The sequence below is a fragment of the Phycodurus eques genome, chromosome 11 (assembly GCF_024500275.1).
Source record: "Phycodurus eques isolate BA_2022a chromosome 11, UOR_Pequ_1.1, whole genome shotgun sequence".
Taxonomy (NCBI): domain Eukaryota; kingdom Metazoa; phylum Chordata; class Actinopteri; order Syngnathiformes; family Syngnathidae; genus Phycodurus; species Phycodurus eques.
In genome coordinates this window covers 16,630,657-16,656,461 of record NC_084535.1, presented here as the reverse complement: position 1 = coordinate 16,656,461, position 25,805 = coordinate 16,630,657, and the positions used below count along the sequence as shown (strand labels likewise).

The window sequence follows — 25,805 nt, the reverse complement described above, 5'->3', positions numbered from 1 at the left end:
CCAAAGAATTGTGGACTTGAATTATGAGTGATTTACGAAACAAAAATATGGTGGCAACACTTTAGTTTTGTGCTACCATTTTTCATGAGCTCTAGATCTAACACTTTTTCAATGTACATAAAGGTCAATTTCTCTCAAATATTGTTCACATATCTGTCTTAATCATCATTAGTAAACCCTTCTCCTTTGCTGAGACAATACAACCACTTTAAAGGTGTGACACATCAAGATGCTGATTAGACAGCATTATTATTGCAGAGGTATACCTTGTGCTATCCAACTAAAAAAAACAAACACAAAAAGTAGTTCTTGTAATTTAAAAGGTAAATAGTTGCTTAAAATTATGGCACACAATACTTTGCAAAAAAATATGCCTGGATATAACTATTTAGGCTAGACAAACATTTCACTTGAGCAAATGAAAACAAAAAAATTAAACAACCGCCCTTTGTTTGACAGAGGAAGAAAATCACACTGAACTGCGAGTCTATTCATATGGCACTTAAACTGAAAACTACAACTCCCAGTTTTCTCATTTCCTGTCTGAAAGCATTCCAGCCAATCAGAGCCCCCTGGATTACCGCTAGCTATCTGGGGCATCGGGCCAGCACGTCTAGCCAGCTAGAAGTGCCACGACTTCACAGTAGTCCAGCGATTACCCGGCGGAGTTAGGAGGAAGATATCTGGGAAAAGGCAACTAAGCTAAACCGCTGCAAATACAGAGGAACGACACACCGCAATTATTACACTTTCAATTGAAAGCTCTCAGCAATCCCTCCGTTTTTCTTTGAGCCAAGCAGACAGATTTGCATCAGTAGCGTGGTAAGTGTGGGAATAGGAATTTTCAGATTCATAAAGACAAGGACAGAACTAGCTTGGCAAGCTACCTGCCGCTCAGCCCAAATCTGCCTACTTGTGCACATAAACTTCACTGAAGTTATTTTGCGTGATTTGTCTTTCGTTTGTACATGTTATCGTAACGTTTTGGCTGCGTTTTTCATGACACGTCATTCTAAAAAGTTCACGTCGCTAGCCAAGTTCATTGATTGACAGTGTTAGCTAAGATGCTAGCATAAAACTGAGCGATTAAAAGCATATAATGCCAGTGTTATTTCACAATTACATACAACATTTGCTTTTACGCCCATTTGACCGACAGAGGTTGTTTTTAATGTCCCCTAATGGTCGTATCATTAGTCGGGGCAGCTCAGTAGTTTAGGAATTCGCCTACATCAAATGAACATACGGAAGTTTAGTTGCAGTTGTAAATGGATTGAATTGTGTTAAAAAAATGCTCTCAAGTGTTATCTGGGAGCAATACGTCAACAACTGTGTGTGCGTGCGCGCCCGTGTGAAACTTGGCTGCTGTGTAATGTACACGTATTGACTTTACGCGTCACACGAGCAGTAACCGCTTTTACCTGCATGTTGTAAAGTTAACTTTTCTTTTCCATTTAGCATATATCTTCCGTTTCAATCAGCACATCAACTATCAAAATACTCATTTGTGAAGAAAAAAAAACAAATCTTTCTGTTGTGTAATAGTTAAATCCAAGAGTGAATGTACTTAATCTGTATAATGCATTTGTTTGGGATTATGACATTGTATTTCTTTTCATACGAGTGCAAATCTGTAAGAAAAATGGCCTCTCTGAAAGGTAGCAGTCATCAGAAGACTGAACGCAGATGTCCTAATGTGTGACGTGACATTCTGAGAGTTTGTATAAACTCTTCCCTGTCTTTGCCAGGTTTTAGACCCTGACATGAAAATAGCCTGTGGACTCTGTGAGCCTACAGTATAGTTTAGGTGTTACTGAAAATAATACAAATACAAAGCGGATCCCCTTGTTTAAAAAACTAAAAATAAAGTCCATATATGTAATGACTTTAAGTTCGAATCTTTCATCCTAATTCCACAAACTTGAAACAATACTATATTACGTTAAGTATTTTTGTACATTGCCAACCAAGAATATTTTGCATGTTTCATATCCAGTATAGCAGATCTATTAATGAGTGGATTAAAGATGAAGAAAAGGCCTAAATCTAATTGAGGAGTTGGTTTTTACCTGTTTGATTTTTCTAGCCTAAAGGCTAGAGATTTTGAAAGTGCAGAACAGGGACATCTGGAGGCAGTTACAAGTATAAAGGGCTATGTGGAGAAATCAGTAAGGGTAGGCAACCTTTTCAAAACTGCAATAATTCTGCTTTTTCTCAGGATTTTTTTTTTTTATTATTTGACTTTTTGCTTCTTCGCTTTCAACAAGTTATTTAGAATGTTTGGGGAGTGAAGATAAAACAAGTACAGTGGAACCAAAAGTCATGCATAATCTATTGCAGTTTTTATTTCGGAAATGGTGAAATAAAAATAAACTGCAGGGTCAAACTATCACCATTTTAAAACCATTTACTGTAACAGTTATTGTAAGTAACATTTTAACATGCTTGATCCCTATGCACATGTAATAATGATAATGCCTAGCATACATTCATTTTCTATAACACTTGTAGTAATTAGGCTTGTGGATAAACTGGAGTTTATCCCACCTGACTTTGTTGTGAGAGTTGGTATACATCCTGGACGAGTTGCCAGCCAATAACAGGACATCTAGAGACCGACAACCATCGACGCTCAGTCACAATCACACCTATGGACAATTTTGAGTCTTCAATGAACCAAACATGCCAGTTTTTGGAATGTGAGAGGAAGCCAGAGTACCAAGAGAAACCCCATTCAAGCACAGGGAGAACATGTTAACTCCACACATTAAGGCTGTAGCTGAGATTTGAGGCCCGAATCTCACTATCCCGCCCTGCCTTAAAACAAAAAAAAAAAAACAATGAAACTAAAACATAATTTATTTGACAAATGAGGCAAGAATTTTAAACTCATTCACTGCCATTGACAACTATAAATGTCAAATATACATAGTAAAACTGAGAGGGCTAGCAGTAAATAGCTGTGCCTTCACTCACTTTTTATCCATTAATGTTATGTTAAATCAAATACATACTCTGCTTATGATTAAAAAGTAATGGTGTGTACAGATTCTAGCCAGTCATTGGTTGGAGTCAGCTTGTGGCTAGGCCTAGCAGCTAATGTTAGCAGATAACTTCTAGGCCTGGACTTCCCTGTCTCTTCAGCCTCACAACATTCATTCACAATGCGTACTCATCCACGTGGCTACTGAGGTTCAACTGCTGGCTCAATGTTTTATCATCTCTCCAGGCTCCAGCTGATGTTAGAAATATCATTAGAAGACGTTTGTGCTTTAAATGCCATATGTGTCTGAAAAATTTGAGGCATATCCCCACCACCCCCAAAAAACATGTTGGTCAATTTACAACCGTTGGAGCCACTCTCCAGGGGGTCCTCAGTTTACAAAGATTTTTTTTCCCCCCCCAACAGTGGTGACAGCCTGAATTTGAAAGCAAGTGAGAAATCTCCATTGTCTATCACTAACCCATGCTAATGCAGTAGTAAATTCATAATTACAGTAAATATTTGTATGTAAAACACTTACTGGTCATAAATGTGAAACAATCAAATGGGAAAACATAATAAAATGTAACTTCAATATCGTATGTCGGCTAAACCACAAGCCCCTTGTGTTCATTTTTGTTATACAAATTAATGTTCTCTCTCTTTTTAGTTGAACCAACATTGAGCAATGGATATCTATGACCCTCAGACCATTGGCATAATGGTTTTTGGTGGATTCATGGTGATCTCTGCAGTTGGGATTGCTCTTGTCTCTACGTTCTCTATGAAGGAGACCTCTTATGAAGAGGCACTGGCAAAACAGCGTAGGGAGTTGGGTAAGATACAGTCAGGTCGCACAGAGAAAAAGAAGAAGGTCAAAACGGCTGACAAAAAGAATCGTGGAAAGAAGAAGGAAGAAAAGCCCAATGGAATGATCCCGGAAGCTGAAAAATCAAATGAGACTAGTGAAGCTGATCAAGTCCCTGAGCCTCTTTCTGCCCCAATTGTGGCTACTGCTCCTGTTGCTCAATATGCCTCTGAGGCAAAGGCACATGCAACCCCTGCACCAGCAGACCCACAGCCCAAAGCTGTTAAAACAAGTCCAACTCCTGCTGCGTCCTCACCTGTACCTTTGCCTAAAGACAAAAAGAAGAAGAAATCCGCCAAGGTTGACCCAACCTCTATTACTCCTGCACTCGCAGTTGCTCCTGCACAGGACAGACCCTCACCAGTTCCTGCTTCAGCCAAAGCCACGGAATCTCTCAAGGCCAAAACAGCGCCTCTCTCTGCCCCATCCAAAGTAGTTCCCACAACGTCTGTACCTGCCAAGGCTTCCTCTGCTTCACCATCAAGCAAATCTAATTCTAAATCTGTTCCTCCCTCGGCTAAATCTGCTCCTGCCTCTAATAAGTCCGCCCCGGCCTCAACCAAGTCCACCCCGGCCTTAACCAAATCTACTCCTGCCTCTGATAACTCTGCGCCGGCCTCAACCAAGTCCGCGCCGGCCTCAACCAAGTCCGCCCCGGCCTCAACCAAGTCCGCCCCAGCCTCTGATAACTCTTCCCCGCCCTCTGCCAAGTCTGCCAAGGCCTCTGCCAAGTCCGCCACGGCCTCTGTCAAATCCGCCCCAGCCTCTGCCAAATCCGCCCCGGCCTCTGATAACTCTTCCCCGCCCTCTGCCAAGTCCGCCAAGGCCTCTGCCAAGTCCGCCACGGCCCTCTGCCAAGTCCGCCCCGGCCTCTGATAACTCTTCCCCGCCCTCTGCCAAGTCCGCCAAGGCCTCTGCCAAGTCCGCCCCGGCCTCTGCCAAGTCCGCCCCGGGCTCTGCCAAGTCCGCCCCGGCCTCTGCCAAGTCCGCCCCGGCCTCTGATAACTCTTCCCCGCCCTCTGCCAAGTCCGCCAAGGCCTCTGCCAAGTCCGCCCCGGCCTCTGCCAAATCCGCCCCGGCCTCTGATAACTCTTCCCCGCCCTCTGCCAAGTCCGCCAAGGCCTCTGATAACTCTTCCCCGCCCTCTGCCAAGTCCGCCAAGGCCTCTGCCAAGTCCGCCCCGGCCTCTGCCAAATCCGCCCCGGCCTCTGATAACTCTTCCCCGCCCTCTGCCAAGTCCGCCAAGGCCTCTGATAACTCTTCCCCGCCTCTGCCAAGTCCGCAAGGCCTCTGCCAAGTCCGCCCCGGCCTCTGCCAAATCCGCCCCGGCCTCTGATAACTCTTCCCCGCCCTCTGCCAAGTCCGCCAAGGCCTCTGCCAAGTCCGCCCCGGCCTCTGCCAAGTCCGCCCCGGCCTCTGCCAAGTCCGCACCGGCCTCTGATAACTCCCCCCCGGCCTCTGCCAAGTCCGCCCCGGCCTCTGCCAAGTCCGCCAAGTCCGCCCCGGCCCCTGCCAAGTCCGCCCCGGCCCCTGCCAAGTCCGCCCCGGCCCCGGAAAAGTCCCCCCCGGCCTCAGAAAAGTCCACCCCCGCTAAAACCAAGTCCGCCCCGGCCACAGACAGGTCCGCCCCCGCCTCAACCAAGGCCGCCCCCGCCTCAACCAAGGCCGCCCCCGCCTCAACAAAGGCCGCCCCCGCCTCAACCAAGGCCGCCCCCGCCGCAACCAAGGCCACCCCCGCCTCAACCAAGGCCGCCCCCGCCTCAACCAAGGCCGCCTCGGCCGTTTCCAGGTCTGCCGCTGCTCCAGCCAAGTCCTCAGCAGCACCAACCAAGTCTGCCCCACTTCTTGAAGCCGTCATTAAAGATGTTCCCGTCATGGCCGTCCCCCCAGTGGGGTCTAGTGTACCAAAAGCCCAAGAACCCAAGAAGAAGGCCTCCAAGAAAAAATCCGAGAGTGGTAAGTGGAGGAGGACGAATAGTTCTGCTTCTCATCCTGTTGAAAACATCAGTCTCAGCAAACTAGTCTTGTGTATGTGACGGTTGACCACAGTTGCAGTATGTTTGCCCAGTACTTAATTGAATGATGCTTGTTGACTTTAGTCAGTACAGCATATACAAAGACCACACACTGCTTTGAAAATATCTTCTTTTTTTTTTTTATTTAAAAAAAATGTGATTAGCAATTTTATAACGTCGTCTGTTTGTATGAGGAAAAAAAATCAGTACATTTAAATTGAAAAATGCATTGTGTGTTAGTGTAAAAACACTGGTGAAGGTGTGAATATGAGTATGCCTGAATATTGTATACACGGACATTTTTTTAAAGTAATACCCTGTCAGTGTAGCTGGAGCTCTTGCTGTGGAAATGTGGTGCCAGCCAGCCAGCATCACTGCTGAGTTGGTTCTGGCACTTGGAAGGGCAGAGAGCACGCCAAGCTTGTTCAAACATGGCTGCCCCGTTTTCCCCAATATAGACTATCAGTGACCAGAACAATAGTTTGGGAGGCGAGTGCTGTTCTCTATTTCCTGGGACTTCTCTTTGCCTGGTGCCACAATCTTCCATCGTTTTGCCTTGAACCGAAGTATCTGCGATTTGAGACAAGATTCCTTTAAACTGCCAACCGTGACTGTGAACATGTCATGGATTCTGCCACTGTATTACCTTGTTGTTTGAATTTTAGATTTTTTTCCCCCCTCTATTACAGTTGCAACAGTGGATTTCGCTGGCACTCCACTTTACCTGCCCTACAAGGCTTTGGTGTCAACTATCAGCAGCATGATGTTTAGTGAGAGAGAAGCTCATAGCCTCATTGAGATGCTGTCTGAGAAAGCCGGCATAATCCAGGGCACCTGGCACATGGTATGGAATGTGACATTGTGTGACATTGATGCTTGCATGGCTTGCACAGAGGGACACTTTAAAGTGTTAATGTCCTTCCTGTGCATTTGCAGGCCACTCAGAAAGGAGACCCAATGACCATGCTGAAGAAACAACTAGAGGAGAAGGAAAAACAGCTGGGGGCTGAACAAGAGGACTCTTCTGCAGCAAAGAACCGTCTGAGAGAGCTCACTAAGGTTAGAGCATCTTTCTCAACCCAAAATTCAATATTTATATTCCCAAATTCTGTCTCCCAGAAATGCAAAGCACATTTACACTCTTGGTGTTGATAGTTAATTCAACTAGAAAACGTTTTTTATTTTTTAAATAATTTTTTTTTACTTTGTTGCGCACTCTTTTGGTGTAATACAGGAGAACTTGCTAAAGTCCTTATTTTCCCTCTAGATGGCACTAGAAGAAAGGTAATACATACTCGACCGCGTTATTAAGATTCCCACATAGTTTCTTGGCAAGACACGACCCACTGCAACATTATTGACTCAAGCCTCGGGGAAGGGCAGGCTACGCAGATGTAACCGAGATGACCATCCCAAACATGTATCACATTTGTACGAAATACAAACAAAGAGGTTTGTTATGGTTAGGTTGAGGGCTAGGGTTGGGGCCTAAATCGGATTAGGGTGGTTTAGGTTTAATGGGAAACATTAACCTCGCCACACTTAAGTCACATCTTTTCCAATCTGGGAGCAGTAGGGTCTGTTTTACAATGATACAACAGCCGATCATAGTGCAGCGGCGCGTGTCCTGGAGCCAGTAATATTGGAGCAGGGCATGTCCTGCCTAGAAACTGGGGGAATCCTAATGGATAGAAATGGATAATATGCTAAGTATAAAAACTTGTGGTCACTGATGGTGTTGTGGTACATTCGCCTGAGGCAGCTTGGGTTCATTTTCCAATCAGTGACTGTCTGAATGTGAGTGTAAATGGTTATCCGTTTTTATATGTGCCCTGCAACTGACTGGCGACCAGTCCAGGGTGAGGTCTGCCTTTTTTCCCGAAGTTAGCTTGTATAGGCTCCAGCTCCCCGAAACCCTGAACAAGATAAGCGTTATTGAAAATGGATGGATGGATACAAACCTGTGATGTTTTGTTATACAGTAGAGTAGCAGTACAGTAGCAATTCATTGGACGCACATTACCATTTGTATGCAAAGTGTCTAAAGATTATCAGACCCAAATCACGATTGTCACCACATAATTGAAATTGAAAACAAAATACTGTATGGCCGTGTGCTCATTTAGACACCTGACAATGCTTCCAACTCTTTCTTTGCTGATTAGGAGCTTGCCGCCGAGAAGTCCAAGGTGGCTAGTGTTGAGACTAGGCTGAGCTCCCAGCTGAGTAAGAGGGAGCAGGAAATGATTGCTCTGCAAGCCCGCATGCAGGCCAGCTACCAGGACCATGTAGCCCAATCCCAGAAGCTCAATGCAAAGGTATTGCAGTCACCTTTCAGTGTATAGTCAAGATTGATACATTTTAGCCTGCAATTCACATATTCCTCTGCTAAGTAGTTTTGATATAAGCTCCAGTAACAAACAATCCAGTTTCTAACAGCACTCCTTCATTCATTCATCTTCTGTTCCGCTGATCCTCACTAGGGTCGCGGGCATGCTGGAGCCTATCCCAGCTATCCTAACATCACTCATTAAAGATAAAAATGTGAAACTCTCTGTTAGATTGTCAGTCTAAAAGACCAGCTAGAAAAGGGTCCCAATGCCCAGCTGGCCCGTCTGCAGCAAGAGAACTCTATTCTCCGTGATGCCCTCAACCAAGCTACCAGTCAGGCTGAGAGCAAGTAAGTGTTCCCTAAGTCAGATTCACATTGAGAGTAGAGGTTCAACAATTAATCGATCAATCGACAACAAATCGATTATGAAATTGACAACTATTTTGATAATCTGTTAATTGTTTAGAGACCTTGTTGAACTTAAAAAACACTTCTCCGATTTCTGTATTTTTTTTAAATCCGGTTCATCGATTAATGATTTTAATCGATTATTAAATTAGTTGTTAGTTTCAGCCGGAATTGAGGGCGTTGTGAACAGATCTTTCACTTTAAAAAAGCATATGTTGTCTGAAAATGCTTTTCTCTGAATTTATCCTTTCCCAGACAAAATGCGGAGCTAGCCAAACTGCGTCAGGAATGTGCAAAGCTAACAAAGGAACTTGGAGAGAAGACTGAAATTCTGCACGCTGATGAACACGTGAGGAAAGGGCTGGAGGCTAAGGTCTCTGCTGCAGAAAAGCAACTCTCTTCACTTCAGGTTGGATCATTAGCTAATTATTATCTCCTTTTCAACATCCACTAAGATATAGTTTGCCGTATTACAAGCCTAGACCTTGGCTAATATAATTGGAAGTTAATTACTCTGAGATCACAGACTTGGAATGCGAGCGCACATACATGATGGAATGTGTATCTGTCTAAGCATCTCTCTGCTTCAGCTTGCTGTACCTCAAGAAAAAAACAAACAAAAAAAATCAAATACAATGCCGTAACATCCTCTTGTCATCTAATTTGTCACTTCTGGTATGCTATCGGTTTCTGTTTATGTGGAGTAAGTGAGTCAGTGCTTCCTGCCAGTCAGCTGTTTAGTTTTGATGATCATTAACGCCACCTATTCCAGTTTAAGGTCTTTAAACCTGACAGTACACCCTAATTGACATACTAATAATTGATGTGTTTTTGTTTTTTATCACTAACCATCTTTCTAGACCAGTGATTCTCAAAATGTGGTACAAGTACCATTAGCGGGCTTTCTCTGGTGGTATCTAAAAGAATCAATGAATTAGATAAATAAAAATTTACATTTAATACATGCAATACAGCACTATCAAACAGATTGAAGTTTGTAGCTACAGTATCCATACTTCCTGTTTGAACCATCCAGTACAGTTTGTTTTACTTTTTACGTACAGTACTTTTTAAAGTATTATTCACTTGTATTTAACTTTTATTTTACAGTACAATACATTTGCATATAGATTAAGAACAGTTTTTAAGCATTTAACTACAAATTTTATTTCACTTAAGTGCAATCCATTTTAATTGAATAATTATTCGATTACACTTGTCTTTTCTTTGTTTAATTTGTGTTACATTTTAAACTGTGCATAACGTTACTTTGGCTTACAGTAATCTATTTATTTAAGAATAAAACATATGCCTTGTTTTTGATGAACAAACTGGTGGGAGAGCCATGTATTTTTTGAGATGGTACTTAAGGTCCAATCTCACTTGGTGGAGATGTTGGAGTGACTGCCACGACTACTAAGTCGCACAAACTTGGCAACTAAGGAAACCAAAAGTTTGCTTGTGCTCTCACCAGAGCGACGTAAGTGTCTTGATTTTATATTGGCCAGCTCAGTCACGTGGGTTCTCAGTCATGTACCGTAACTTCTCATGTATGATGCGCATTTTTTTTTCCGAAAAAAATTGTCAAAAGCCAATAGTGGCCCTTATACATGGGTATAGGAGAAAATGAAAAAGACTTTCCCATTTTATACATGTATCACTCCATCTAGAGGTTATGAAAAAGCTGTCCACTTTCATTCCTATATGCCACTGCCCCCTAGAGATTATGAAAAAGTTGTACACTTTCATTCTAGTATGCCACCTAGAGGTAATGAAAAATGTGTAGGCTACACTTTCATTCCAATATGACAGGGGTACATATGACTGCATATATGTACAATTGTGCTCATAAGTTTACACACCCAGGCAGAATTTGTGAGATTTTTTTTTTTTTATTAAATATGACTGATGACTGAACAACAACCATTATTAATATCTTTATGGTTATGTTTTGTTTAGTGTTAATGCTTTTCTGAAATGCTTGACAGTTTAATTTGAATCCCATTAAAATAAAATTAAATGGCGTTTCACCTGGCACGTCATGTTTTCTTTAAAGAATTGTACACATCTTACAAATTCTGCCTGGGTAAGCAAACATATAAGCACAACTGTGTGTTTTCTCATTTACTAAATAAAAGTAGGGCTGTGAATTTCAAAATAAGAGCAAGTAAATTAAAAAAGTATTATGTGTTCAAATAAAGTGCTTAACTTCAGACTAATTCTTTGAAAATACTAGCAAAATACAGATAATACTTCATGTTTTGATCATATGGGTAGAAGCAAAATCATGCATTGTAAAAATGCATTATACATACGTAGAAGGGTTTTCCAGAATTTTTAGGTCAACTTTGGGGGCGCGTATTATACATGGGTGTGCATTATACATGAGAAATTACGGTAGGCTCTTTGTCTAGTGCAGTGATTATCAAGTGGTCGGTCAGGTCGGGACCTAAAAGTGAAGAAATTCCATTTTTCTGTACAGCACAGTGGCGTACAAAGTTCCAACATGGAGCATATAGTATTAGGTACAGAAAGTGTAGCTGTCTCGAGCTTTAGAAGATGGGAAAAATAAAGAAAATGTTTTGTTTAAAACTCACCACTGACAAAATATGTATATATTATTCAGAATTTTCAAAAGCTTATTCAAATGAGTTTGATGTAGCCTACTGCCGAAAGTCAGTCACGACTTTGCAACAAAAGTGGGTCAAGTGTCGTCACGGAGACGTCACCGTGAAGTAGCGGATATTTCTCCACGATGTCTCTTCAGTATTCTTGGTCTTCAACAGGTCTGTGAGATGTCCCATCAATCTCGCGAGACATCTCCCCTGTCACAGACAGAATTAGTTTCCGCAACTTCTATGAGATGTCTCAGAGAGGTTTTGTAGACTTGAAAGAGTCTCCAAAAGGTCTCAGCGGAAATCAAACCAATTTCAGCATGACTCCTTGGCAACACGCCTAGTCTCCAGGAGATGTCACGTCGACCTCTCCCCCAACTAGCGGAGGCTCGAGTTGTTAAAATTCTTTAAAATGCTTGAATGAAAATTTCGTCTTTAAATGTTAACAAGCAAGATCTACTTTGGAAATGGCTAATCTATGTGGTTTAGCAATTGAAAAAATTTACCGGTATATTTGCAGCTTAATACAAATTTATTTAAATTGGTCGAGTCAAAGCTCCTGGAGTAAGTATATCTTTGAATAAATCGGCAATTCACTACAGCTTAAAAAAGTATCTGAAGTCCTTGTGTATTTTGAGTTAGATCACAAGAAGGATCATGAATTTAACCTTTGCTGCCTCCTGCTTATTGACCTGTACAAATGGTTTTTGACATTGTCAGGCCAACCATGCAGAAAGCCAGCAAGGATTGCAGAGGAAATTGGAGGAAGTCTGTGCGGAGCTGAGAACAACACAAAGTGCAAACAGCAGACTGCAGGACTCTTGGAAGAAGGCCCAGAAGGACACCAGCACACTCTCAGGTCAAGATGAAGAATTGAATTAACATGGCACCTTTATTTAACTTTATTTTTTAGCTGTGTGTGCATCATAGAATATAAATCCTGTTTTGAATGGCCAGTACTGACAATGCTGATCCTCCATGAAGAGTTTCAGGTGAAAATGGGAAATCTTGAGGCTCAGGTCAAGGAGCGTGCCGCTCAGGTCGATGCGCTCACTGCTCAGCTGGAGGGAGCACAGGTTGAGAAACAACAGTTCGTACAACAGTTGGCATCCATCAACTCTTTGCTGGAGGCCAGTCAGAATGAAGTGAGTTTTTTTTGTTTCAGGAACTTGGCTTTCCTGATCATTGACCACCTATCCTATTTAACATTGCATTTTTTGTTTCGACTCAGCGGGTGAATCCTGCGGAACTGCAGCAATTAAAGCTCAGGTACACGTGTAATTTTTAAATATTTAGTTAGACCCAGAATTATTTTTGTCAATGCCAAAATTTTATTTCTGCCTAATACCACCACAAAAATACAACAGTCTATGTGACTCAAGTGTAGATTTTCAGCTGTAAAGGAGACATTATGCATTTTATTCACAATTCAAAAGAGGTGACTTAACAGGTGACTTAAAGGGTCTCTGACATTCTTTGGTAAAAATGGCCAAAGGATATAGAATTACTGTGATATTCACTTGTCACACACTGGTTAAAATGTCTCATCTTAGTACAGCTTTCGTTACCATGACGATCAGCGGTGGAGCTAGAGCATTACAACTGAGCAGGTTTACTCAGTGTTGGCAACTTGGCAATTTTGACGCTATATTTAGCAACTTTTCAGGCCCCTTTTGTGACTATTTGTTTGGGGGGGGGAAAAAAAGGGACAAGCACCCAATCAACAACAATTTGTGTTGTTATTTAAGACTTCTGGAGACTCCCTCACAGCAGGATATAATCACCACACCGGGTCCAAACTGCAAATTCATGACTCCTGCGCGATACCACCACTTGCTAATTTAACCTAACAATAGCACAAAAGTGCAGAATAGCTCACTCACAGACACATTTTCAGAAATAGGCCATTTAAAAAAAACATTCACTCAGTTTAGTTTCACACTTGATGGGTGCGCAGGCACTCCAGAGACCTAACTATTATTATACAATTTAAAAAGTAAATTTTCATATTTCCCCTGTAATAAATGTTCTATCCGGCGTACCCCTAGTTTCAAGTATTAGAACTACGACAAAGTGACCTCATTGTAACATAATATTTGAAATACTTTGATTGAAACGTCCGAATACATCTGAATCTTAATTGTACATGCCCTGTGCAGCCTGCAGGAGAAGGATGTCCAGTTCAACACTCTCCAGGAGAAACTGAAGCAATTTCAGATGAAGAAGGAGGCAGCGGTAAGTCAAGTAAATTTTATTTATATAGCATAAATTCCCTACACAAGTTATTTTAAGGCATCTAACACGTTGAGCAGGTCAAGAACCACACTGTTCATTCATAATATGAACAAGCACTTGGTGACTGAGGCAAGGAAAAACTCTCTCTCAGGAAGAGTTCTCGAACAGAACCCAGGCTCTGTGGGTCACCAGTCTGCCTCGGTCGTTTGGGTTGTGATGGTGAGAGGGACAGAGGGTAGATAGAGAGAGGAAAAACAGGATAGAGGGGTTGAGCAATCGGGGGAAATGACGAGAACAATGGGCACAACCACAACAGTAATATTCCCATGATGACAGCAACAACTATGATACTGGTCTGAGCCCAACACCACCTTCCCCAGCCTCACCACCACCAATAACAAGTAGATAAAGGTGGTGCAATGGCACCGCCGCCGGTCGCACCTCCAGAAGCAGGGAGCACCAGCCACGAGAGAGAGAGAGAGAAAGACAAAGAGAAGCAGGTTAGTAAAATACTACATTGATAGTGATGAGACAACAGCACACATCATACAAGCTATGTCCATAGTAATAGCCGTGATATTTTTATAAACAAGTTGAGATAGATAAGTAAGAAGGGTAAGAAAGGAGGGAGGCCCCCTGGCAGTCTAGGCCTCTGGCAACAGAAAGATGAGCCAGCACAAGCCGGAGTCATCCCGAACTATAAGCTTTATCAAAAAGAAACATTTTAAATTAAAGGGCCCATATTTTGCTAAACCAACTTTTTCTACTATTTGGTATGTAATATTGTCTCTATGGTGTCTCAGTAAACATGTGAAATATGAATTAAAATCGTCCACGCATTCCTGAGTTCCACGTTTTTCTGCCGAGAGGCCTGAAATCAGGTCATTCGAATTTCTCTATCTTATCTACGTCACTAGCGAAGATCTCCCAACTTTTCCGCTCCCGAGCCAGCGCTGTAAACATAAACGTGTGCTCTCACAAGTGGGTCTACTACAGGGAGGCAACCAATCAGAGGAAAGGGGGCAAATATGGACAAAGCGGATACAGAACTGGGTCAAAGAGAAGTAGCTGTGAGCGGGGCATTTTCTGGACACTTGTATGACAAAACCAAGGTGTGGAGCTCTAAATAGCCAAAATACGGGAACTTTTAACTCCTTGGGGGGAAAAAAAAGTGTGTGCTCTCCAGACCACATAAGAAAAAATGTTCCACAGGACCTTTATAAATTTTTTTTAACCACAACTAAATGTAAGCTCTGGAAGCATCGTGTTCTCCTTGGTTGATTAGGCTCCACATACTCTTTAAGGTACAATGGTACCTGGCCTTGTTACTGCTTTCTATGTAAGAAGGAGAATTTTAAATTCAGTTCTAAATTTTTCATTTTCATCAAACATTATGATCTTAAAAAATAGTGTAATTTAAACAACAGGAAGAACTATTTTATTGATTTTAAATTATTGAATTGTGAATGGCCTGGCAAATCACAAACTGTTATTCTAACAGGAGAACACCATTTCTGAACTCCAGCAGAAACATGAGAGGTATGTTACACGTTGACTTAATATTGTCTTGACTTGGGACTCTTGTTGTTTAGTTTGTTCACATTTTTAAGGTCCGATTGTTTTAGAATGATCTCCGTCTCTTTAGGGAGAATGCCAGCCTCATCACCTCTCATCAGGATGAACTTAAAAACCTCAAAGAGATCGTACAAGTAAAGGACACAGACAGCAGTTACACTTTACTGCATTCCATACAGAATAATGAATGATCCGTTTGTCTTATTTCCACACCCTTTCTGTTACAGCAATCAGATGTCTCTTCAGAACAGACAAAGAGCAGGTAAATATGTTCTTCAGAATGGGGAAAAACTCAGCATCCAATTTTTTGGTCTGTGATTTAAGTTTATCTTTTATGGTTGTGTTTAGTCTGACAGAGAAGGAAGCCCTTGTTACATCACTACAAGACCAGCTGAAGGAGTCAAAGCAAAATGAAGTGAGCATGTCTGGAACTCTTCTCATGGCGAAGACATTGTATTTCTGTCGCTTTGCTGATGGTGTTATCAATTTTTAGGCTTTTATGATCCAGCTTAAAGCTTTTGAAAGTGAAGCCAAAGAATCCCTCCAAAAACTCTTCCCATTTGTACCCCTTGAAACACAACAGGTCTGGAAAATGTCCCCAAAGCCTTTTACTAAATGCATTTCTAATTCAAATTATGCTGTTCTTTTAAAAGCCAGCTTGCTTTTTTCTGTGCACTTTAGCCAAATTGGTTACAAGGTTTTACGCTGAAAGCTCAGGAAGTTCTTAGCCAACAATCCCAGTCAAGTCAAGAATCGCCAGTAAGCCACAATCTTGTCGCAGTCTCATATACTGATTGCACATGATTCCATGTCACAAATGAATTTGTTTCAGGAGTCTCTTGAAAAGCTTAAGGAGGCTGAGGAGACCCACACCACCCTGCAAGCAGAATGTGAACAGTACAGAACAGTTTTAGCTGAAACGGTAAACGAATAATTGTAAACTATTTACTAACATGCCTGAAAAGTGGAACAAATATTGACTGTTTTGTCTCATTTTGCCTCTTCTGCTGTAGGAAGGAATGCTGAAACACCTACAGAAGAGTGTTGAGGAGGAGGAGCTGGTGTGGAGGTCTAAAATGATGAGCTCTGAGGAACAGCTGAAAGCAGTAAGTCATATTTACCTGGCTGAAATCCTTTTTAAACAGCTGCAACACTTGAATCCCTCTGTGCTTTTTCTCTGACATACTGTATCTCCTTTGTCACCAGGCTTTGGAGGAAGTACACAGGCTGGAGTCAGAAAATCAAAGTATAAAGCAGGTTAGTTAGTAACACACACACACGCACAAACCTCCATTTTAAGAATGAAAATCATAACATTTTAATGATACTTCCTTCTGTCTGAAACTGCTTGTTTCTTGCAGCTAAAAGAGCAGATGATGCTGCTGGAGGCGCAGCTGGAGAAGCAGTCAGACAACCATTGCATTGCTGAGGAGCTGGAACAGGTAGTTTTTCAGGAAACATGCACGGAAGCTTCTCGAGTAAAACGTCCTCAAACATCGCTCTGACCACGTGATGTGTTCTGTGTTCAGCTCAGGCTGCAGCTGTCCTACAGTCAGAGCCAGCTGGACTTGGCCCACAAGGAGGCCCAGGCACACAAGGAGGAGCTTGCTAAGGTTTTTTTTTTTCCCTCCCTTTTCTCAACACCAATTTTCCCACCTGGAATCCCATTTGTTAATTTATGGTGTGTTCACATTTGAAATAATTTAGTTCCCTGGTTCAGCTAAAAGCAGAAAATAGTACATAGCATGTTTGCATCACAGTTTGGGCCTGGATCATTTGGAATTTACGCTGACATTTTTAGCCCCGTTCCTACTCCCTGTTAAGACGGCAAGTCTTCCCGGGAGTTTTTTGCTTGCATTGGTGTCATCGGAGCTGTAAAAGTTGTTTGAAGCGGGATTTCCCAACATTAATTCACAAATAGAGATAAATTTCACGGCACACTACCAGACAAAAATGCCATGAAAAGTACACAGTTGTCTTCATAAGTTTACATACCATGGATAAATTTGTGAGGTATTGGCAATTTTGGGCAAATATTACTGATCATGCGGGAAAAACTATTTATGGTTAGTGGTCAGGTTAAGCAGTTTATCACAATATTTTGTTCCATTTTTAAATCATAGTAATTACTAAAATCACCCAAATGTGCCTGATCAAAAGGTTACAGTACCTGAATGTTTGTCCTGTTAATCTGAGGTGTGGACTCGAGTCAGACCCGAATTATGAATTTGATGACTTTGACAGTATGTTAAAAGACTTGCAACTCGACTTGGTCTTGAATAGCAATGACTCGTGACTTCACTTGGACTTGAACCCATTCACTTGAATAGACTTGCTACTTTGCCAGCCAATCGCAGGGCACAAACAGCCATTCGCACACACATTCACACCTACGGGCAATTTAGAGTCTCCAATCAACCTACCACGCATTTTTTTGGGATGTGGGACGAAACTGGAGTGCCCGGAGAAAACCCACGCAGGCACGAGGAGAACATGCAAACTTCACATTTTATCCACATCCACTTTTTATTCACTTTATTTACCAATCCATTAGCACACAGGTAGTAACTATTTTACATGAAACTACACTCTTCTTCGTGTCTTTTTCTTTGCCGCTTTTTGACATATTTTTACATAGTGGCCCCTAGTGTTTCGACTGAGATACCACAGTTGGATAAAATTGTACCTTTATAACAAGATGACAAAAAAATTGTAATGGAAAATGGATGGATGTCCTACCTGAAATACAAAAGATACTACACCATGATACTAAAACCATGAGCTTAATTGAGAATTCACCGTTAGCTCCTGCAGTAGACTAGGCCGCTTTCATGCCATATCCAGGATTTTTCCAGTCGTTACGTTTTAATTAATTATTATTATTTTTTTATATATAAACATTTAAAAGTCCCAAGACCACCATCATCCCCTCCTCTCGTGTGTCCGCTTCAATCTTGTGTTCCCGGTTGCTGCTATGTTTCTTCTTCTTCGTGTTTGTTAGATCATGTGAGATTTCTGTCTGAGAGGATGGGATTCTAGATTGGTGGTGAAACAAAACCTTTCCATGTGGTATGCTATGTTTATATAATGGGAGAACACCACACATGGTATGATTAAAACAGTTAAATGCCAAATAAACAATATCTTAAGATTTTAAAAAGTTTGTGTACCAGGCCCAAGGGAATGCCGGAAAGGCTGTACAGACGTGTGACATTTAACAGCCAATCCTCACTTCTCCCACCATGTTGTGTTGGAAGTAATTGTTTCCATCTAACAAGTAATTTATGTCACACCGGACGCTGACATCTGAAGTCACGCACGTACCGGTAATGATTTGATTGCAGGATCCAGTGTGAAAAGGCATGCCAGTAAGTCTGCTTCGGTAGGTTCTGTGTATAAGGCACAAGTGGATCTGATGCTGCAGTTTTCTGACCTCTGTGTACGAGAGGCTTTTAACGTTACCAGAACAAAACTAGCCCCATAAAAATAATCTGGATAGAGATCCAATTGGACAGCTTTATTGGTACAGTATATAATTGCAGCAAAACGCAAACCCAAATAACTTGCATAAATTAATTGAATGACGGTATTTTTATTAGCCGGAAGAATTTCTCAACTAAATAAAAATATAAAAAAGCAACAGTATTCCTCCTGTTACACGATGTCTGTGCAGAACTTTGTTTTTTCCCTATGCTTTCAAGTGTCATTTTAACACTGGTCCATGTAGTGTTTGCATTTTATCGGAACCACAGATCTCTTCCCAAAAAGTTCTTGTTTGGTGCGCACCAACTTAATCAAATAAATAACACTTACGGTAGTTTGTTTTAAAGTGAACCAAACCAGTCAAGTGTGAACACACCCTTCTTGAAATGCTGAGCAACTTGCCGAAGTGTGACTGGTGTGTACAGTGAAGCGGCAACACAGCTGGATGTTAGGAACTGTTAACTTATGTGTGACTAGCAACGACTTCCCTTTTCAGGTCAGAGAGCCGCTGAGCCAAGTCACGTTGAGCAGTCAGCAGGAACAGAACGGTCCCACACAGGCTCAACCTAGTCAGGTCAGGGTGCAGCAGTCACAGGGCACCCTTGGGGCACCAAGCACTTCTTGTCGGAGAGTACAGGACAGTAACTCCGTCCAACAATACTTTTGATTCAGGCTAACATTTACAAAAAATGAACGCTACCTTTTTAAAGTTTGGGGTCACTTAGGGATGTCCTTATTTTTTAAATAAAATGGGATAATCTAGACCAGGGGTAGCCAACCTTTTTGGAAGTGAGAGCTTTTTCCTGGGTACTGATCAATGCGAAGGGCTACCAGTTTGATACACACTTCTAAAGTAACACATTTGCTTAAATTACCTTTAATTATGTTATTATTGATATCTATGTGAAGACAGTGATTGTTACTGATTTCTCATAATAATTATCAACAATGATTTAACAAGGTAGGAAACGGATAAAAATCAATATGTAATACGTTTTCTTCTTTTCTTACAATGCCTTATCGATGGTGGGCTACTTATGTGGTCTTTGGGTGCTCGTGAGCACCATGTTGGTCAACCCTGGTTTTCTAGACGTTAATGTGGTATAAAGCAGTGCTTTTCTTTAAAAAATGGGGACACATTTCTAATTGACCCTTCAAATGTTTTAACAGTAGTGAGTGTATGAACAACTGTTCAAAAGTTTGGGTTTTTCATGAAAACACACCATTGTATACACCACCCACATAAATATAGGGATATTCAGCTTTCGAATGAAATTTCAGGATTAACGTAAAATACCCTTTAACCTCTACAGGTGAACTTTTGAATGCACATCTCCAACAGTCTTTGAGTACTATTCACACTTGTTGTTCTCCAACCCGGAGTTTAGCGACAACGTTCACAAGTGTTTACGGTATTCTTTTTCCAAGGACATCAGCCTTTCTGTGACACAAAAACAAATGTGACTTGTACTGTGAACGGAATGCTTCCGTGACATCAAACGCATGCGCACAACTGCGAGGCAGCGTGTTTACGGAAATGAATGTGGCCCCTCGCGGACGTCTCGTCATGACGCATTTTGTGGCAATTTCAAGGATTTTGTGCGACCGGAGCCAACATTTTCTTATATTTATCAGTCGTAAAGCATCTTCTTTTTGCCACTGACTGTTTTCTGTTCATTTGTCAGCTGTTTGCTTTTGTCACGTGTCTGTCATACAACTGTGACGTTTGTCGCCTTTTGATGACTGATTCGTCAGATGAGCACGGCATGTGTGTCCATATTCCACTTGCGTTGGATACATATCCGATTTATATCAACATATGAAAGTGGCCTTGGTCGGATATGAAAAAACGGAATTGTACTGTTCACATTGACATGAAAAAAAATCTGATCCGTGTCACATTGAGCGTAAAAATTGGAATTGACCTGCAGTGTGAACATAGCCTTAGTTTTCCAGTCTCTCTGTATCTCTGTTGCAACCTGCTGATGAGACTCTGTGACACTGTAAGCTCAGTGGCCAATTCCCTCCGAGAACATCAATAATTGTTAGGTGTCGTCTTGGTCTCATGATGTCAAAATGTGAATAGCATGATTAAGAGGACTAATTAAATACTAATTCAAACTGAATGAAGAAATGTATTATTACATTCATGTATTAAACGTGAATTTTGCCATTTAGCTCATTGTTAAAGAACAACCAGCTGTGCAAAAAGTATTAAGTAAATATTGAACATGTAGATGTGCATTTAAGTTTAGAGAAGGTCAAATTGAGTTTACTTAAGATTCCTGCATTTTAGATTCATCCTATCACTAACCTTATGAGAGTAGTATGTACATTGGTGTGTTTTCATGGTAAAATAGTGTGGATGACCCCAAACCTTAAGACCAGTGGTAGCATATACTGTATATCAAAACAAAAGTCTGTTTCCAGTCTGTCCAGTACTCCTCTGACACTCCGTCTTTATGCTAATCTTTGTTTGTTGGTTTTAATGTGAGCTCCCAACTAACCACAGCTCTTTCGCCTCTTTACCGCAAGCTTCCCCTTCGCTTGTTTTTTTTTTAAATGACTGTGAGTGGCATTGTTTGACTAGCGCTTTTGGCCTGAAGACAACTTGCAGGTGGAGCAGCTTTTGTGTGCAGATGTGTGGTGTGGTGCTCATTTGGCACAAGAATGTTTGCTGAAACACACGCACACACACCTATATTAAAGGTGTCTATGTGTCACCAGGTTTTATCCGACTTGAATCAGACAACTGAGAAGCTGCAAGGAGAGGCTGCTAAAAGACAGAAGCTGGCAGAAGAGTTTCAACAGGTTTTTCACTCTCACGCATACTCATTTTCTTTTTCTTTTCTATACGGATGTCGTGACATGGCTCAGTGTGGTTGGACTTGTCCCACTTCCATTAGAAACTAGAATATGACTCAGTCAGTAGCTTCTGTCTATTTTTGATGTATACTTCTCAGATATCATTTTACTGCATATGACAGAATTTTGTCATTAAGATGACACATTTTTCACTAACAAATTATGGCAAGTGTGCAACCACACCTACTTTTTATTGGTTATTGCTTGTCCAATGTCTAACCCCTCTGCTGTGTCTTGAGGAACTTGTGCCAAAAAAACTAACAGATATCGTCGCTGCCGCTATCCTCGCATTTTCAAAATTACTAATTTTCAGGGGGGAAAAAAAATCACCATCTTGCTTGAGTTACCAAACACTGTGTCGTTCAAGTTAATATTACACCTTTTCCTTATATTGGTATCATGCACTGTTGTGCACTGACATAAACAATACCATCTCAAAATCATTTTCAATCGCTAATTTACTATGTTGTCATTGATTAAAATGGTAGGACACGTCACACATACACACTTACCTTCCTGGCTGATGTGCTTCCTACTGTACCGAAGCATTACAGCTATCCAATTTAAACAAAACAAGCCTACTCAAATGTTGTCACCTAGCTATTTTCACTCGTTATTGTCTGGGAAAAAAAGCTATTTTCCACATTTTAAAATAGGTTAATAGTGCATAAAAAATAACAGACGACATAAGGGAAAGACCAATAGTATTAATGTGAAATTGAAAATATTTGGACATATGGGGGTTTTGCGCTTGACAGCAACGATATGAAAAATTAAGTGGAGGTAACAAAAGGAGCAGCATGTGGGAATGTGCTAACTCTTTGTTGTTTTTAAAAAAAAAATTTTTTTTTAATTATTATTATATATACACACTTCTAAGAAAGACCCTTACTAGCTGCGGCCAGCCCATTTTGCTAACCTCTGTGTGTTTTGGCAACTTCCAGGCCCAGACAACCATCACAGAACTTCAGGCTCAACTGGATCTTCTGAAGGATTCAACCGAGTCACAGCAAGGTGACTCAGAAGATGTTGCCCAGCTCAAGGTGTGGTCATAATCCAGTGTCCAACCCCCAAACAATATGACAGGGATTGTTTTTTCATTTGGTCTATAGCGTTTTACTTGTTTTACAAGCATTTGCTTTAAAATATGAAGTTGTTCCTTTTTTCCAAAATCTGTTGTATGCCCCCGAAAACAGATCATCAACAGTGGGAGGTGGTGTTGCTGATCAATGCCCACCAAAGACCATTTGGATGCCCCCTCCCCCCTTTTGCACTACACTGAGTCAAACATACTCCGATTGGCCGCAATGAGTTTTTAAGAACATTTAAAATCCTAACTATCATCCCTTCATCTATTTATCTATATCACTAATCCTCATTAGGGTCATGTGAGGTTGAGCCAATCCCATCTGATTTTGGGTGAAAGGCGGAGTGGACCCTGGCCCCAGGACCCAAATTTACATTTGTTTTACTTTGAAAAGGGTGTATTTGACATGTAACATAACAGAAGCAGTTAAGAATATTTATTAAAACGTGGTAGAAAAAATACTTTCCAGTGATTTAAGTGCATTTATGCATTTAACTCATTATCATAGTTGGTTCTGGCAGGGTACATTTTCTTTTGTGCTTGCTCAACTGAGATGTCCTGACAGCACGCTAAGGTCTAATGCGATATGCCTACGCCTTGCATAATGTCATTCATGCAGGTGGTCTCTCCTTTAGTGTTGCAAAAGAACCAAAGGAAAATCAAAACACAAGCTCATCAACATGCGATGCTTGCCCTGAAATTTTGGGTGGAATTTGAAATTGTACAACCTCTGAGGCATTTGACTGGAAGTTCTACTATAGCAGCAGTTTGCCTCTGCTGTTGCTACAGGAACGTCTGGAGAAGGAGAAGAAGCTGTCCAAAGATCTGGGACAGGCAGCCACCAAACTCCAGCAACTTCTCAAAGCCGCACAGGAACAGCTGAGTAAAGAGCGAGAGACGGTGGTAACACTACAGGAGCACCGAGATGGCAAAGTAAGGTCTCACACACACACACACACACACACCTTTACAGAATGTGCGATGACACTCTGCTTAGTTTGACTCAATTTTACCCATTTCTTTTTTTTCAAGGGAGAGTATGTGGAATTAAAGGAGGGAACATCCGTCTGAGAGGAAGCTCACTGTATTGACATCAAACCAAATATGCCTTACGATAACCATAGTTATGCATTCCAAAACTATTACTTTATAGTACTGTAGTTTTTTTCTTTTGTTTTTTTGCTTTGCAATGCTAGTAATCAAATGTTTGATATAAGCATTTCAAAGTATAGGAGGAAATCATGCTGCAACCTTGACTAAAACCTACATTCCATCAACAATTCTGACTATGTCAGAAGATGTGTATCCACTGCCTTTTTAGTCAAAACATTCCCCCATGGTTCAGTGTTAAAAGGGAAACCGATTGTACGTTAAGCGTACATCAACCTGTGCAATTACTTTGTAAGTTTTCTTTGTTGATTGATGGTAACACTTCAGTTAGAGTACAAGTGCTTTGGGCCTCCTCTCCATTGCGGGCTACCAACTCACATTGAATTTGTATGAATGAATAAACTACAGTATAACTATGTAACTGATAGTCTGCATTACTTTTCCGACTGCTGAAGCAACTTGTGTAAGGTGGTAAAAATATTTCCACAAAACATTTGACTTAAAACATTATTATTATTATTTTTTTTACAACTGTTATTTCTCAATGAATAAACATGATGAAATTCTAAAATTTATGACAAAATTCTAAGATGCAGGAGGTGGATATCAATTCAAATTTAAAATTTTGTGTTAGTCACAAAAGCAGCATAATGTCAGAACCTTGTCAGAACTTCAAGGAAAGTGACTCAGTTTGACAAAAACTAAAGTGGTATAATTGAGCGACTGGTGAGAGGACATAGTCTGGGGCGAGCAGCAAGTGTCACAAAAATAGGATTAAGAAAATAAGTTTGTTGCTGATATTTCAAAGGATTTAAATACGATTAGACTTCAATATGCACGCTTTGCAATAGTGAATTATTTTGGGGGGTTGGATTCACTGTTATCCTGCACAGTTTTCAGACTTGAAATTTTACCAAGGCATCAGTCTTAAAACAGTGTAAATGAGAGTGTGAGTAAAACAAGTCATTCTGCTAACGTTACTGTTCAGAGTTGCGTGAAATGGAAAGACTCATTAGTCACCTATTTCTTAGCCTTGAAGACAAAATACATTGCGCAGCCATAGTATTAGTAATAATATATACCTTTACAAAGATAAGGCTCATTTCAATTAATTCAAACAGTAATTATGTAGCAATGTTACATTGTAGGTCAATCTAGTTTGGTTACCTCATTTACCAAAGTAAAAGTAACACAATAAACATCAACTAATCATTGTTCAATTAATAGCTCTCTAAACCTGTCAACCCAAAATGAGCCTTACAAATACAGTCTGATTGTTTGTATAAATATTACTCAAATACTCAATTGAAAGTGATTTTTAGCAATGCATTGACCTATCTGGCACATTAATTACACAGTTCAAGTATACACTATATCACAGTTTCATCACAATGGATGATACGTTTATTTTATCCTCAACGTTATGCATGTACATCACGAAAGCCTTTTTGAGTTTTGTTTTTGGCAGGGGTCAAGGACTTTGCTTGTTTGGTTTAGTCCATGCAGGTGAGCAGCCTGGAGTCAACCGCAGTGGATGTGGCTCATCACGTCTGTATATGGAGAACGAACCAAGTTTAGCTGTGGCTGAGAAGCATGCAGTGACCTTAATTGGTAAACCACAGTTATGTCAGAGGGATTTAGGCCTGAGCTCCGCAAAGACGGACACATACGTATACGTCCTCTTGGAATTCCCCATGTTGGTCAGCAATTGCCGCACGGTCGTACTTTGAAGGGAGCAGTACAAATGGTTACTTTTAGTTATACTTCTTCAATTAAATTTAGAAAATTTCCCTCACAGGATGAATCAGAATCCAGAGGTGGTAAAAGTAGGCCTACTCACACTTGTCTATTTAATTAAGTAGAAGTACAGATACTCTGGTAAAAGTAGTACTGATTCAATTCCAGTAAAAACGTACACACACTGAAAAGTACAAAACTATAGTTGTGTAAATTTGGGTTTACGATTTGTTTAAAGACCCTGTCAATGGATTTTGGTGATTTGTTTCTAAATACATTAAATATGTTTGAAGCTGGAAACGTGCAAATACTGAGAACATTTTAGTGCTGAATTGTTGAGATCTGGGGTTAAACTCTCTTTCACCATTTCATTTGTCCGGATTTTTGGGGGGCAAGCCTAAAAACAAGCCCGCCTCTGCACATGGGCTTTCTGGCATGAGTCGGCGCTCCCCAACTATAAGAAACTTACGCCTTCTCACCTCACTGGTTTTA

The 25,805-nt window shown here is 41.0% G+C and overlaps 1 protein-coding gene across 1 annotated transcript; it reads left to right on the top strand.

The window, feature by feature from the left end:
* Positions 1-606: 606 nt before the first annotated feature.
* rrbp1a (ribosome binding protein 1a) lies at positions 607-23,997 on the top strand. Its single transcript, XM_061690212.1, has 29 exons — positions 607-822; positions 3,654-4,598; positions 4,711-5,097; positions 5,255-5,807; positions 6,556-6,710; positions 6,803-6,925; positions 8,032-8,184; positions 8,428-8,546; positions 8,862-9,015; positions 11,942-12,080; positions 12,206-12,366; positions 12,453-12,490; positions 13,381-13,456; positions 14,958-14,995; positions 15,102-15,165; positions 15,259-15,293; positions 15,380-15,446; positions 15,525-15,614; positions 15,713-15,790; positions 15,864-15,953; positions 16,045-16,137; positions 16,238-16,288; positions 16,393-16,473; positions 16,561-16,644; positions 19,011-19,088; positions 21,242-21,325; positions 22,324-22,422; positions 23,256-23,399; positions 23,499-23,997. Exons 2-29 carry the CDS (start codon positions 3,672-3,674, stop codon positions 23,535-23,537), a joined length of 4,200 nt encoding a protein of 1,399 aa, XP_061546196.1. The 5' UTR covers positions 607-822; positions 3,654-3,671; the 3' UTR covers positions 23,538-23,997.
* The last annotated feature ends 1,808 nt before the right edge of the window (positions 23,998-25,805 follow it).